Source organism: Garra rufa, chromosome 6 (genome assembly GCF_049309525.1).
Source record: "Garra rufa chromosome 6, GarRuf1.0, whole genome shotgun sequence".
Taxonomy (NCBI): Eukaryota; Metazoa; Chordata; class Actinopteri; order Cypriniformes; family Cyprinidae; genus Garra; species Garra rufa.
This window is the reverse complement of record NC_133366.1, coordinates 14,766,284-14,783,109: the sequence shown is the minus strand read 5'-3', so window position 1 is coordinate 14,783,109 and position 16,826 is coordinate 14,766,284. Positions and strand designations below refer to the sequence as shown.

The following is a 16,826-nucleotide window of genomic DNA, read 5'->3' as shown; positions in this document are numbered from 1 at the left end:
AAACTCGTTGGTCATTTTTGAACGCGATGCTACTGGTCTAATAGGATTCAATGATCTATGCTAAGCTATGCTAAAAGTGATATCGCCAGAACAGGAGAACGGCTGAATTGATTTCAAAACGGTAAAAATCAACTTATTAACTCGGGGGGAGTTGGAGAATGAGCTATTTCCATAAAAAGTGGAGTGTTCCTTTAACTGATCATAGTTTTAGCGGCCAAAATGTATTTTCTTAGATACAACAAATACGACCATATTTAAATCCATCCGATTTCCCTCCATATCAGATTCTGTTATTAGCCTGAGGCGTATGTGTTTTTTTTTTTTTTTTTTTTTTAAAGATGGTGTCAGGTCAGTATTATCTAGGCTAGGTGGAGTGTAATCGTGAAGGTGAATCATGACGTTTGAAGGGAGGAACGTTGGAGTGGTTCCTGGAGGTGTGTGTGGGGCTTTTAGTAATGAGTGTGTGTGTATTTTCTCTCCTCTGTATCTAGTCATCGTGATCCAGCTCAGTCCAGCTCCAGCCCCCTCCCAGCGCGCAGGTACCATCATCATCATCATCATCACCACCACCACTACATCACGCTGCATCACCCTCTCTCTGTCTCTCTTTACCTTGCAGGTTACATCACCCTCTGTATCTTTGTTTTGCTCTCGTCTCTTTCTCAGTCATTCTTCTCTATTTTAAAAAAATCTACTACCTCTCATTCTTTTTCTTTCTTCTTTCTCCACTCTCTTGTAATAAGTCAACATGAAATGACATAAATTTTTACTTTTACAATCTAAAATGAAACAGGGTGATCAAGAGTGATTGTATCTGTAATACTTGATTGGCTGTGAAAAGGGTCTCTGTATGACAGGTGTGCTGAAAAGCAAAGTAATTTTAGGCGTAGAGCCTAGTTACTACATATTGATGAATCATCAATGAATGCTTTGGATTAAAGGGATAGTTCAGCCAAAAATGCAGATTCTGTTATTACTTACTCACCCTCATGTTGTTCCAAACCATAAGACAGTTTCGCTTGTGTTGCTGTCAATGCAGAGTCAGAAAGCTCTTGGACTTCATCAAAAATATCTTAATTTGTGTTCAGAAGGTGAACAAATGTCTTACGTTTTTGGAATGACACAAGGGTGAGTAATTAATGATAGAATTTTCAATTTTAGGTGAACTGTCCCTTTAAGAGCTAAGCGAATATTGATTCTCCTTGCTCTGTGTCTTTGTTGTTAACTGCAACTCAAAATATTAAAAATAAAATGCGATATCTTTGACTAGTATTATATAAATGTTTGCATTCTGTAAGTTTTTTTTTTTTTATGATTTTGGAAGAAGTTTCTTATGCGCACCATTTGATTAAAAATACAATAAAAGTTAATATTTCATTACAATTCAAAAGAATAATTTTTTTGTATTTAAAGAATGTTTCTCTGTTTTAAAAATATTTTTTAGTTTCATTTATTCCTGTGATGCAAAGCTGAATTTTAATCATTACTCCAGTCTTCTGTGGCACATGATTCTTCAGAAATCATTCTAATATGCTGATTTGCTGTTCAAGAAACATTTTAATTGTTATTATCAATATTTGCTAATACAAATGGTGAGTCATTTTTTTTTTCAGGATTCTTTGATGAATAGAAAGATTCAAACATCAGAATTTATCTGAAACAAAAAGCTTCTGTAACATTATGCACCACACCATTCAAAAGCTTGGAGTCAGATAAATGCTGTTGTTCTGGACTTTCCATTCATCAAAGAAACATGAAAAAAATCGACTTGGCCGTTTTTTAACAAAATAATAATAAATGTTTTTTGAGCAGCAAATCAGAATATTAGAATGATTTCTGAAGGATTGTGTGACTGGAGCAATGATGCTTAAAAATTCCGTTTTGAGATCACATGAATAAATTAAATTTTTAAATATATTCACATAGAAAACAGTTCGTTTAAATAGTAAAAATATTGTGCTGTACTTCGGATCAAATAAATGCAGGCTTGGTGAGCAGAAGAGACCTTTAAAAACATTAAAAACTTTACTGTCCAAAAACGTTTGGCTGGTAGTGTAAATAGTCCAACTTATTGAGCTCCAAAAAGTAATAAGAATCATTTAATTATTGAATCTGTTGACAGCCATATTAGTCACTAAGGCTGAATTTCCAGTATTGATCCAACCTTAAATCCAAAATAAACCCAGAAAAGTGGATTAATAAAGTAAATAGCGTCAGTTTTTATTTCATGTTGGCTTTAATCTCAAACAGCTTTCTGTCATTGATCTCACTTACGTAAAGATTTCTTTCATTAAATGCATGATGTTTGTTTAGGGAGCACAACCATTCTCCTACTTTCATGCTGAAGTCTCACTTCAAATCTTAAGACTATAATATCTTTTTCATCTCTTCAGTTCATTCTCATTCTCTATTCCACCTCAACATGAAAGGGAGCAGCAAGCGTGTGTGTGTTGAGTGTGAGACCTGTGTGCAGGATTTGTTGGAAGATCAGACATTGTGCATGTTGTGGCTATAACTGCACGGCCCGACTGTGAGCGAACACATCCACACACAAACACAAAGCTACGGCGGCACTCGACAGGGGTGTTCTGTGTTCAACTGTAACTTGGGTTTGAGCTTGTCTGGCTTCTCCTGTCTCTCAGCTCTCTGTCCGTTCTTTCCGGAAGAGACGGCTTCGGCTTTGTTTTCTGCACAGATGTGGATTACGGCCACGTCGGCCCCTGTATGTGTGTGTCCAGCAGGTGTTTCTGCACCAAGTTGCTTGACCTCACTGACTAACCCAAGCTAACCGATTCTCTCCCATGAACAGGTTTTCCTGAGAAGCAATCAGAAGAATCTCCTGAAAAAGCAGTGTTGTTTCTGTACTCAAACAACATATAGAAATTGTTTAGTTTTGCACGGTTTGGTGAGCGAATGTCAAAAGTCACCCGGTGGTGACTTATGCTTGTCCCGGTGCATGCTGGGAATGCTAACACTAACTCCAGTGGCTGGTTTTCACTTGTTTGGCAGCCCTTGTCATTTCTGTGTGTGAGTGTGTCTGATCTTGGCATGACTTGGAGTTTTATTACTGCCTTTATTTGACTGATGTTTCCACAGGATTTTAGATATTCGCAAATTTCAGATGTTTCCATAGACAGTAATTAAATGATGCACTACTCACTAATAGGATGTAGCGAATCTCGCAGAAACTGTCAAGGAATATCCAGATCATATTTCAGATTATTTATAATAATAGTTATTATTATAAAGCAAATTTTTATTATTTAAAATAATATAAACATTTTACAACAACTAATAATAATGACTGTTGTTTAAAAAAAATAGTAATAATGCAATTATTATTATATAAAATATTTTAAGTTTTAATATTATTAATAATAATAATAAATGATTGTTTAGTAGATAACATCTGTTTGATTCTATTGTTATACTATATATAAATAATGCTAAAAATACAAAAAGTTTTAATTAAAATTTCTATTAACAATAATTAAAACATTTTTTTGTATTTTTAGCATTAAATTTGGACAATATTATATCATATTATCAGCAAAAATAATGAAGAATGGGATTTCGATCATACTAAAATACTATTTTCATACACATTGGACTCGACAATAAATAATAAAAATTTTAATATTATATAAAATATTTGTTTTATTATCAAAAGTAATTCTTATTCTTATTATTTAGTAGATAACAAATCTGTTTAATTCTGTTTTATACTATGTTATGAAAATGAAATAATAATAATGCTTGTTATTAGAAAATAAATTTTACAACAGTAATAACAATAATAATTGTTAATAAAAATGTAATAATTAAAACAGCTTTTTGTATTTTTAGTATTATATTACAATATTATATTATATTATCATTGTTTTAATATTGTTATTATTAATAATAATTTAATATTATTATTATATTATTATTACATTGTTTTATTATTATTATTATATTTTCATACCCATAGAGCTGGGTGATATGGCCAAAAAATTGATCACCATAAAATGTTTCATATCTTTTTTTTTTTTCTTTTTTCTTTTCAAATATTGTTTTTTCAGATAATTATCATAATATATTTCTTTATAATCTCTATTTCTTGAGTTTGGCACTACAAAACCAGTCATAAGTAGCATGGGTATATTTGTAGCAATAGCCAAAAATACATTGTATGTGTCAAAACTATCGATTTTTTTAAAATGCCAGGATATTAATTAAAGATCATGTTCCATGAAGATATTTTGTAAATTTCCTAGCATAAATATATCAAAACTTAATTTTTGATTAGTAATATACATTGCTAAGAACTTAATTTGTACAAATTTAAAGACTCAGTATTTAGATTTTTTTTGCACTCTCAGATTTTTTTTGCAATCTCCTAACAAAGCTTTCAGATAATCTATACATCTCAGTTTTAAAAAGCTGATCCTTATGACTGGTTTTGTGGTCCAGGATCACATTTATCATTCTCTTGTTATCATTTTATTAAGGAAAATTATATTGTGATAATTATCGTTATTGTTTTATCGTCCAGCCCTACACGTTACCCCCAATTCTCAGTAGCCTACTGTACTATGAGAAAGAAAAAATAGACTTCAGATTGAATCTAGATCAGTCATATTTTGGGCACCCAGATCTGAGGATGTTAATTTAGTGTCCAAGAACATTTGTCCCAGTAATGACCGTGAAATGACGGTCACTGACTTCCTGTTTTCCACTCCTTCCAACCTTCTTGTCTTTCTCTCCAGCTCTACAGTTACCATTGGCAAACGATGGAGGAAGTCGCTCGTCCTCCTCGGAAAGCTCTCCTCAACACCCCTCGTACCCTAACAGACCCCGACAAATGCTTACGCTTCCCACCCCACCCTACAGCCTACAGAAGAGCCTAGAAAAGTATGTCACACATAGTGCATGTAGTTTGCTTAATTGGCATTTTAAGAGTATAAAATGGGGTGTTCATTATTGAATTTTTATCTTCAGTGCTGAAATAGATCAGAAGCTACAGGAAATTATGAAACAAACAGGATATCTGAAGATTGACGGACAGGTGAGTCATCAGTCATAGGTTGGAAGTATTGAATGTGGAAAAAGTGTCTAACCTCTTGTGTGTGTATCTTCAGCGTTACCCCGCAGAGGTGACGGATCTGATAAGCGAAGGTGAGATCGGCAGTGGAACCTGTGGACAGGTGTTTAAAGTTCGCTTTAAGAAGACTGGCCATGTCATCGCAGTTAAGGTTGGTTCAGTTTCTCAGTAGTCGGTTTCTCTGCTCAGGCCTTTTTTTTTTTTTTTTTTTCTTGAATAGGAAAAATTTTATCAATGCCCCCTAAATATGATGATTGCCTTGCAAGGGATGCAGTTCCTAAATTATAAAATCAATGATATAGTTTATGTAAACCATGTTGTTCCAAACCTGTTCCAAAACAGATTTGGGTCCTCTTTGTCAATAATATAGAATGGGACCCGAGACTTTTTAGTAACCAACATTCTTGAATATAACTTGATTTGCATTGGTTTTAAGTCAGTTTCCATCATTTGCTGTAGTGTTTCAGTAGGAAATATCAGTGTACATTTCCAAACATTCATTTTGCTATTAATTGTAATTGTATAGAATCCAGTGAGATTTTTGTTTGCACAAGGACTCTGTCAAAAGCCAGTGCTCCACACAGAGATCTGATCTCATCAGAATCCAGAAGAATTGTGGCAACATCTCCAAGATGCTTCAAGAGAAGCTACCTGATAAACTATGCGCATGTGCACCAAGGGCAAAAGCTGCTTTAAATGCAAAGGATGGTCACACAAAATGTTGATTTAATTTAGTTAATAGAAGTTAGTTGATAAAGAAAATCTATTTATGACATTATTCTTGACAGCATCCTCATATTACAGCATTTTTACACACGTGCCTAAAACTTAACAGTGCGGTTTCTTAAAGCATCTTTGAGATGTTGCCACAGTTCTTCTAGATTTAGTCTGTCTCAGTTTGTTGTTTCTTCATGTCATTCCAGACAGACTGGATGAGGATGTGATCAGATCTCTGTGTGGAGCACTGGTTGTTGTTCCTTGTGCAAACAAAAGTCTGACTGGATTATTACAATTAATGGCAAAATGAATGTTTGGAAATGTAAACTGATATTTCCTACTGACAAATTATAGCAAAAGATATACATAACTGACTTAAAACCATTTTTAGTTAGTGAAAATACTGGTGTTTTAATAATTTTGGCCACCACTGTTTACTTAAAAAATAAATAGTAGGTGTGATAGCAAACATTAAAGTAATTGCCATTTATGTTGTCATTGTACTAAAGTCAAAAGAAATTCAAATATTATCTGGCAACTATTATTATTATTCAGATTTTTGGATGAAGGCGTTTGTGTATTCATGTGTTTGCCGTCTTAAACTATCCTTGTATTTACCGAGTCATTAAAACAACAGTACTCCGCATTAGTAATTACTGTTTACTAATTACATCACTGCTCTTGATTGGTGTAGTCTAGTAGTGTTTATTTGAGTGTATTTCTTTTGTGTGTTTTTCCCTGTAGCAAATGAGAAGGACGGGTAATAAAGACGAGAACAAGAGAATCCTCATGGATCTGGATGTTGTGTTGAAGAGTCATGACTGTCCGTACATCATTCAGTGCTATGGAGCAATAGTCACCAATGTGAGTAGTACACTCATGATCTGATTTAATTTTATTAGTATTTTAGTTATATTAATCATTATTAGATCTAAATCAGGCATTGTTACTCTTAAAAATAGTGCAAGTAGTCTGATGCCTTTGTGAAGGTTCAAAAATTTATTTTAAAATCTTTAAAAAAAAAATGGGTCTTAAATCAACAATCTTTGACAGTTAAGGACTAATTACAGTGTTTTAGCTGCCAACCTGACATTTTGGGAATATTTCTGAAATCTGTATTATTAATTTTTAGGACATTTCCTTGCAAAGAAATTTACAGTGCTTGAACTCTATTATGTTCAATGTATTGAATTGCTTGAATCATTCAATGGTTTTCTCTTCTTCTGTAGACTGATGTGTTCATCGCCATGGAACTAATGGGCACGTGTGCAGAGAAGCTGAAGAAGCGGATCCAGGGGCCCATACCAGAGGCCATTCTGGGAAAGATGACCGTGGCCGTAAGACTTCATTTAAATTCACCTGATGTAGAATGGCATCTATTATTGGTTAGATACTGATCTGTTTATAAGTTGAACCTCTCAGATTCTCTTTCCATCTTGCTTTTTTTTCTTCTCATATGTAGATTGTAAAGGCTCTGCTTTATCTAAAAGAGAAACATGGTGTCATCCACCGAGACGTGAAGCCATCTAATATCCTGTTGGACGCCAAAGGGCAGATCAAACTGTGTGATTTTGGCATTAGCGGCCGACTTGTAGATTCTAAGGCCAAGACTCGCAGCGCTGGCTGTGCTGCGTACATGGCGGTAAGCCCATGGTCCTAGAGTTTCTAAGTGAGTTGAAAAATGTTAAATAAATCAATGTTAAGATGTAAAATTAAAATATTATGCATCATGCATTTTTTTTTCTAGCCTGAGAGAATAGACCCTCCAGACCCCAGTAAGCCGGACTATGACATTAGAGCTGACGTTTGGAGTCTTGGCATTTCTCTGGTGAGTTTTTCTTTCTGCGTTTTGTTGAGCATGCAAACACTTGTTTGATTTTTTTTGCTGGCCAGCAGTTGGATTTGTGTAGGGGTGTTACATAATTAAATATTATCAATCATTTAATTTGCTCAGATGTGGATTTTACTCTTCCTTTCAAACTTTTGGGGTTGGGGAAAGAAATTAAAGGATTAGTTCACTTTCAGAATAAACATTTCCTGATAATTTACTCTCCTCCATGTCATCCAAGATGTTTATCTCTTTCTTTCTTCAGTTGCAAAGAAATTTTCCATATAGTGGACTTTAATGGTGGCCAACAGTTTGAAGGTCCAAATTGCTCTATGAGATCCCAGCCGAGGAATAAGGGTCTTATCTAGCAAAACGATTGTTCATTTTCTAAAAAAAAAATCCAAATTTATATACTTTTTAACCAAAAATGCTCATCTTCCACTAACTCCACTTCACATATTACGTAGTCACGTTGGAAAGCTCACATGTGACAAAGGTGGAGGTACCCACCCGGTGTTTACAAAGCAAACGTGCAAAGAAAGTCAAACGCCCTTTACAAAAAATGGAAAAACATTCATTTTAAGTTGGAGGAGAAAAAAAAGGGAAAGTTCACATAAGAACTTAAGTAATACATTAAGTCACCAATGCAGAGCTAGTGCAAGATGAGCATTTGTGGTTAAAGTATATACATTTGTACATCTTTTTTAGAAATTGACAGATCATTTTGCTAGATAAGACCCTTACTCCTTGGCTGGGATCCGTGTATAGCCAATTTGGACCTTCAACCAGTTTCACACTGACGTCCACTGTATGGAGAAAAGTCCTGGAATGTTTTCCTCAAAAACCTTAATTTCTTTATGACTGAAGAAAGACAGACATAAAAATCTTGACATAGGGTGAGTAAATTTTAGGAAATTTGCTATTCTGGAAGTAAACTGAAGGAACTGAAAATTCATCTTTGCCTTCAGTTATTTTAAATTTAGTTAAGAACATTAAAGTTTTTACCAACTTCAAACTTTTGAATAGTACTGTCAATGTAAGTAAATAGCTGTTCTTTAAAACATAATTTATCTTTTTTTTTAAACTACAAGCAATTATACCTCTTCACCTGTAGGTGGAGCTAGCCACGGGACAGTTTCCTTACAAGAACTGCAAGACAGACTTTGAGGTTCTCACCAAAGTTCTGCAAGAGGACCCGCCGGTCCTTCCTCTCAGCATGGACTTTTCCCCTGACTTTCAGTCCTTCGTCAAAGACTGGTACACTCACATGAAATTACATAAACACAAACATACAATTTTAGCACCAGTATCTGTCTGTTGGGTTTATGCATGAGTTTTCTTCCCATCTAAGTTATCTCTGTCTCTACAGCCTCACAAAGGATCACAGAAAAAGGCCAAAATACCACAAGCTGCTTGTAAGTCTTAATCTCCCATGTAACTGAAGCATTTGTCAAACATCTTGTATAGCCTGTTCTGATCATTTTTTAAATTTTTCCATAGGAACACAGTTTCATCCGTCGTTACGAGGTGTCAGAAGTAGACGTGGCGGGCTGGTTCCAGACGGTGATGGAGCGCACAGAGTCTCCTCGCAGCAGCCAGTGCTTCAACCATCACCAGCTCCACTCTCTCTTCAGCAGGTAGCCAGGCGGAGAACGAGAGAAATGGAGGGATGGCGGGAGAGAAAGCATGATGCGGTTATGAGAGGTTGATTTAGAGACACAGATGGACAGGTCTGAAATATAAATTATGTAAACGGAAGAGTAGAGTTGTCAAAAACAGTACTGAAATTTAAAAAATGTCCATTTCCCGTTCAGATTTGAGCGTTGTTGAGCCGGAAATGGACTTTCTTAAAATCTCACTACTAAAAGTACCGAACTCTGTACTTTTTGACAACTCTACACAAGTGTGGAAATGGACCGTTTGAGAGAGAGAAAAGGCTGAAACAAAAGAGAGAGAATGTTCATTTGGGAGTTTGACTGATCGACAGACAATCCTGGGCAGGTTTGATGTAAATCGGAAATATTTTTGTCCTTCTCATCCACCCATCGAACAGGATGGACCATTACAGGTTGCAGTCTAACACAGTCACTGTGACACACGCACATTTACAGTAACACACTGTTTCACTAAACCACCGTATATATTAAGAGTTGAGCATACAGTCCGTTCACTTCAAAATCCACAAGTCATGAAATCCTCCGTAGCCCCTTACTCAGGGACTGAACAGAGTAGTCGAACAACACTGTGCAATGGTGTGTATGAGTGTGTGTGTTATCCGTTTATTAGTCCTAGCTCTTCACTTTCCTGTACGGTTTAAGTACAGTTAGCCGTTAGGCGATTCTAAGCAAATAGAAATTAGCAACGTAATAGCAGTGTGATATATCAAAAACTATGTTTTATAGAAGTGTTCTTTTGCTAGCAAGCATCAGCAGATATTTCAGTAACTGTAACCTGTAAGCGTGATTCTTAGTCGTAGAATTTCTAATCCTTGATGTTTAGATTGTTATAACTAGTTTGGTCTGGAATTTCATATATTGAAATCGACATATTGGCTAAGAGAGACGGTTGTATATTAAGATAAAACTAGTGGTTGACCGATTCAATTTAATAAGCGGCGACAACTATAAACGGACAATTTTTGACTTTGGGACGGGACTATCTGCTTTGTCTGACCAATTGCAGACAGAGGAAATGTTCTGGAAAACCTGAAAAAAATATTGGACTTTGTATTGGTTTATCACTAGAGAAAACACAAAAAAATTAGCCCAGAATGTGTAAAGTCATACACAATGCACACCTCAGGAAGACAAGTGTTAGAAATGGGTATTTTAACCAGATTTAGCTGTGTTTTAGTCTTAGAGTGTGGAAGAAACTGCAGTCGAGTCACCAAAAAAGCATAGATGAGAGATGTTGTCATAGTCACTCAGAGTGGTGTTGAGATACCAGCGGGGGAGTTGGAGTTTGTTCGGTTTCTTTTTGAGTGTTTCCTCGACGCGGATAAAAACGGCTCGTTTTTTGTGACATTTCTGCTCTGATTCACCCGGCTCATCTACCCAGACAACCGTTCATCATTTCGTTCTCTTCACCGTTCTCTTTTTCCCATGAGCATTTGAGTTCTTGCAAACCAAAGCTTGTTTTTTTTTTGACACAGCACTGCTTTTTTTCTGGCCAGCTGTTGTTCTCAGAGGATTTCAGCACCTGCTCGTGGGTCGTGCTGATAATGTTCAGCGACTTTCACAACCAAAGCTGTAGAGTTTGAGATTCATTGCTTTAAAAAGCCAAATCACTGCTAGACTGAGTGCGAGAAGAACGAAAAGGTGACTAAACGAATGAGCAAAGAGAGATTTAGAGGGTAACAGTATGTTGAGATGGGAAGTATGGTGTTATATAAGGAATTGAAGAAAGAGTAATGAACGTAGGAGAGGAAAATAGGGGGGGAAGGCATATAGAAAGTATTCAAGAAAGTCTCCAGTGAAGTCTTGAGAAAAGTTATGGAGGTTTGCTAAGATTGGTTGATTTTTAGAACGCTAGCTGGATGTTGCATAAAAGCTTTTGATTTTTAAACCAACGTACCAATTTTTATTTCTAGGGGTTGATTAGGATTAGCTTGATGTTTTGCGTCTTACTGTTTTTTCATTATCCTTGAAACTTTGTTTGCTATTATTATTACTATTATTATATTTATTTATTATCTTACTTGCTGCTACTGTTTACTTTAGATGCTGCTGTCAGTGATTATATTCCCCAAAGGAAAATCCTTTTTGTTTCTGAACCAAATGCATAAAACTCTGCAATGTCTACACATTTACCAAATACGATAATAATTACCTGTAAGATGCATAACGCCGTCCTTTAAGAGGCAAAAAGAAAGCAAACAAGGAGGTGAAATAAACGGAGAATATATATCCTATAGCTATGTTTATATCGAAATAGTTTGTTTTTTGAAACTACGCCACTATGCCAACTCACACAAATGTCACCGCTCACTGTAGGCGACTAATCAGAATGACTTCCAGTTACTTCCAGGTATTATCTATATATATTTGAGCTAGATTTCCTTTGTTCCACCATTAGCTGTGGGTCACGCAGGCAGATATGTTTGTAATTGTCCTCCTGTGTCCGTCCTGCGGTGGATGAACTCATGAGTTTTATTCTAATCGAACTCATTAGTTGTAATACAGTCTCCTCTTTTAATATTTTGTCTGTTTTGGTTATGCTATTGTGTTGAATTTAAATTTTTTAGTCAAAGAAGCCCAAAATTGTGCTATTTTGGAAGTCTGTTAGTTTTCAATGAATTAACAAATCAATCAAAAGGTCAGAAAATACACTACCAGTCAAAAGTTTTAGAACAGTAAGATTTTTTTTTTAAACAAGTCTCTTTTAACCCACCAAGCCTGCATTTATTTGATCCAAAGTACAGTAAAAACAGTCTTTTTAAAATATTTTTACTATTTAAAATAACTCTTTGCTTATTGAATACATTTTAAAATTTTATTTATTCCTGTGATTTCAAAGCTAAATTTTCAGTATCATTAATCCAGTCTTTAGTGTCAAATGATCCTTTAGAAATCGCTTTGCTTTTATTATTATCATAATATTTAAAACAGTTGAGTACATTTTTTTTTTTTTTTGGATGAATATCTGAAATAAATAGCTTTTAACATTATACACTATACCAGGGTTCCCCAAATCTTACCCTGGAGGTCCAATGCGCTGCAGAGTTTAGCTCCAACCCTGATCACACTCACCTACCTGTGATTCTCTAATGATCCTGAAGACCTTGATTAGCATTCTCAGGTGTGTTTGATTAGGGTAAGAGCTAAACTCTGCAGGAAAATGGATCTCGAGGTCCAGATTTGGTGATCCCTGCACTATACCATTCAAAACCTTAGAAGCAGTATTTTTTTTTCCTTTTTTGGGAAGAAATGATAGAAATGTATAGTTTTATTTAGCAAGGATGCTTTAAATTGAGCAAAAGTGATGATAATTTCAGATCTACTCTGCTGTTTTCAATTTTTTTCGAGCAGCAAATCAGAATATTAGAATGATTTCTGAAGGATCATGTGACTGGAGTAATGATGCTAAAAATTCAGCTTTGAGATCACAGAAGTAAATTACATTTAAAACGTATTCAAATTGAAAGCAGTTGTTTTAAATGGTAATGTTATTTTAACTCGCATGTTAAAATTCAGCTTTGAGATCGCAGAAATAAAATACATTTTAAAATGTATTCAAATGGAAAGCAGTTATTTTAAATAGTAAACCTATTTCAAAATTGTACTGCTTTTGCTGTACCTCGATTCAAACAAATGCAGGTGAATTCGTACTGTTCAAAAACTTTTGACTGGAAGTGTATGTAAAATGTTTCCTTGTCCTAACACTATATTTACAATCTGTAACTCTTTACCTCCCACTAGTTTCTTCACTCAGATGCCAAATAGAATCTCTAACAGGGCTCTCTTCCCGTCAACATAACTCTGATTTCCTGTTTGGTGTTGATGTTCATCACAGATACTGTGGTGCCTGCCTGTCTGTCTGTCCGTCATTCTCTCAGTAGACCTTATAGATACGACCGCAGCATTACACACCAAAGGTGTCATCAATAAAACAAATTCAAACCAGTGGCGTTGTTGTCATTAGGATGATTACTGTTATACTAGATGATGCTGGATTGTTATTCCGAGGGATATACAGCTTCATGGATGTAATTTCCTGTAAAACAGTGATGGCTCACCCATCACTGTTGGGGTTTATTTTGCTGACACACACGTATACAAACACGCCTCTGAGATGCTAATCTATATGGTTTATGCTTGGTTTAAAGTGTACTTCCATTCACTGTTGTTTTCTGGCACTATTTTTAATTTGTAATTATTTTTTTATTTGCTTCTCTGAAATCAAAGCATCAATTCTTTATATAAATGTGTGTGTGTGTGTGTGTTTTGATTTGCTGAAATAGGCGTTTCTGTGAATAGGACAGAGATATCAAACCCATTTCTGCTGACGGTAGTCGTACACGTTTTGAACACCAAATGTTAACTAAACCAGTGCGTGCTGCTGTTTCATTAGTTATTGTTTATCTGTCTATGCGAGTGTGCGTGCGTGTGTGTGTGTGTGTGTGTGTGTGTGTGTGTGTGTTGCAGCATCACTGTTATTTTTGGAGTGTGTGCTCTGGCGTGTACCTCGCCGTCATGTTGTAAGTCTTTATTACTTTTTAGAATTGTTATTGTTATTTTGTTAAATTATCATGATGCCCCATCTGTAATTAAACCAAATACTCACTATGCAGTCACTCAAATCAAGGCCGTTTGCGTTTTTACCCTGGAACTTCCTGTGTGTGTGTGTATATAGATATGTGTGTATATATACACACAGACACAAACAAACACGCAACTACTGGAGTCTCCATGATGAGCGAGTGAATATCACATCCTCAGCTAGAGCGGAGAGAGAATTTACGATCAATAGAGAGTGTTTTCTTTTGTTTTTCTTCAATGAGCTGACATATTTAAGGATTGTAATGGGATGGGGTGGGTGGGATGGGTTTGGGGTTCGATTTGGTAGTTTGGAGAAATAGTTTGTCCAGTGCTGTAAGTATATCAATTGCATGTTATGATCTCTGAAGTAACTGCCATTGATTTTACATTTCGTTTTGTTTTGGAGCGGGGAGGGGATGCATAAATATTTCATCTTTATTTATGATTACTGCTGCTTAAAAGTTTCAGAATCAGAAAGATTTTGAATGGTTTTAAAGATGTTTCTTATTCTCATCAAGGCTGTGTTTAGTACTGTACTATTGCGAAATAATATTTCAATTTAAAATACCTGTTTTCTATGTGAATATATTTAAAAATGTGAGTTGTTCCTGTGATACAAAGCTACATTTTCAGCGTCATTACTCCAGTCTTCAGTGAGCCTTCAGAAATCATTCTAAAATGCTTTATTATCAGTTAAAAACAGTGCTGCTTAATATTTTTTTGGAACCTGTGATACTTTTTTCAGGATTCTTTGATCAATAAAAGGTTAAAAAAAATAGGTTTTCTAACAATATACACTACTGTTCAAAAGTTTGGGCTCAGTACATTTTCATTCTTTCTTTTTTTGAACAAAATTAATACTTTTATTCTCCAAGGATGTTACATTAATAAAAAGTGATGGCATAGTTTTACTTTTTTAGAAAAGATTTATATTTTGAATAAATGCTGTTGTTCTTAACTTATTCATCAAAGAATATTTGGCAGCACAACTGTTTCCAACATTGATAATTCTAATAATAAATCAGCATATTAGAATGATTTAAGTATCATGTAACATTTAGACTGGAGTAACAGCTGATGAAAATTCAGCTTTGCATCACAGGAATAAATTATATTTTAAAGTATATTACAATAAAAACCTGTATTTTGTATTGTAATAACATTTTGCAATCTTACTTTTTTTTCTGTATTTTTGATCAAATAAATGCAGCCTTGATGAGTGTAAGAGACTGTAAAAAACATTACAAGTCTTACTGATCACAAACTTTTGAGTGTCAGTGTATATATATATATATATATATATATATATACTGTACTTTTTTCCAAAACGTTCTTTTTTTTTTTTTTTTTTTTTTAGAAAAAGACACACTTTTGCCTTTTTATCTCTGACTTTTTGATCTTAATATGCATTATAGAATTTTTACTTTTATCATTGTTGGCTGATTCTAAGCTGTTAATGATATTGTCGTTTGTATTGATTCTTGACCTTTTGTTTGTTGTATTTGTGTTTGATCTATGAATGAGTGCTGAAAGAGGTTTTAGCAAGACATTGTGTCTTCAGCTGTTAGAAAACCAAAAGTCTGTTGTTTTGTATGCGTTTTTGTCCTTTGTAACCTTTTTTTTTTTCAATTTTGAATACAATTACCATTTTGTTTGCTCTTATTATGGATATTATTACTATTATCTTCAGGGTTAAGATCACACCAAATTAAGAGAAAAGTGGGATAGATTGCGAGTTGTGTTTCAAAATGTTTCTGGGGAATGTTCTGTCAAAGGTGTGTCTTTTTCTGTTGAAGCTAAGCAATCATTTATTGCTGTTTTTATTTTATTTTTTGGGATAGCGCATTGGCCTTTTTTGCCCAGGAGCTGTTATTAGAGCTCTGTTTTGCTGTATGGTTACATTGTGTTTTTATGTGGAAAATCACAATTTTTAGCTGCTGTTGCACTGGAGGTTTATTATTATTATTATTATTATTATTATTATTATTATTATTAATTGACATGGAGTTTAGAATCATGTACTTCACCAAATTCTATTTGGCTTGATAGATGGAGTTTAAAAATGTTTAAACCTGCTAATTTTCTTCTGATGTGGCCGTTTGAGTCAAAAAGAACCATTTGTTGGCTTGGAAAAAAAATACATTGCAAAAAATGCTTTGTGCCAACAAATTTAGACCTTACATGTTCTCTGGTATATGGATATATGAATTTTTTAGAATATAGATATTATGATGCAACATTTTTGCTAACGTTTTGGGATTAGTTTGAGTTCAACTAAGACATTTGATGTGGTATGTTAAAATTAAGACTCGAATACAACAGCCAAGCACGAATAATGTAGCTTGTCTTATTCTATTTTTTTACTTTAATTTATTTAGCTTTTTTTGGGGTATCATCTTAATATTATATATGGAGCAGAAGTATCCCAACCTGTTGTATTGTATTGAGAGACAGCCATCACAGTTTTATCATTGTTTTGATGCCCCCTTCCCCACTTTTTTGTTGTTTCCTCATTTCAAATGAAAGAAATGCCATTATATTGTGAATACCTCAGGATTTTTTTTTTCTTTTGGGAAAAATTAAACTTTCAAAAACCTAAAACAAATAAAATACAAAAAAAGTGTTTGTGTGGTTTATTTTTATGTAGGCTACTACAATCAGACTCTTACTGAGCTTTCTGCAACAATGGGTTGCAAGTGTGGTGGTTAAAAATTCTTCAAAAATTATGTTAATCAAAATTAGTCAAGTTTTCTTTTGGTTATCCACCTATTTTCACAAAAGAGCCATTTGTACATTTTAGTCTCAAGGTATGTGTTACCATATGTGACCCTGGACCACAGAACCAGTTGTGAGTAGCATGGGTATATTTGTAGCAATAGCCAACAGTACATTGTATGGGTCAAAATTATGTTTCTATTATGTCAAAAATCATTAGGAT

General features: G+C 34.5%; 1 protein-coding gene across 1 annotated transcript in view; it reads left to right on the top strand.

Annotated features, from left to right (window-relative positions):
* The window catches only part of map2k7 (mitogen-activated protein kinase kinase 7), a 20,280-nt gene extending 3,769 nt beyond the window's left edge, over positions 1-16,511 (top strand). Inside the window, exons 2-11 of the mRNA XM_073842014.1 lie at positions 4,752-4,896; positions 4,984-5,050; positions 5,124-5,237; positions 6,548-6,667; positions 7,033-7,140; positions 7,266-7,445; positions 7,551-7,631; positions 8,746-8,888; positions 9,001-9,046; positions 9,132-16,511. Of these exons, the coding sequence (XP_073698115.1) occupies positions 4,752-4,896; positions 4,984-5,050; positions 5,124-5,237; positions 6,548-6,667; positions 7,033-7,140; positions 7,266-7,445; positions 7,551-7,631; positions 8,746-8,888; positions 9,001-9,046; positions 9,132-9,272 (1,145 nt within the window). The 3' untranslated portion in view covers positions 9,273-16,511. The remainder of the gene's footprint in view (positions 1-4,751; positions 4,897-4,983; positions 5,051-5,123; positions 5,238-6,547; positions 6,668-7,032; positions 7,141-7,265; positions 7,446-7,550; positions 7,632-8,745; positions 8,889-9,000; positions 9,047-9,131) is intronic.
* Positions 16,512-16,826: the final 315 nt, after the last annotated feature.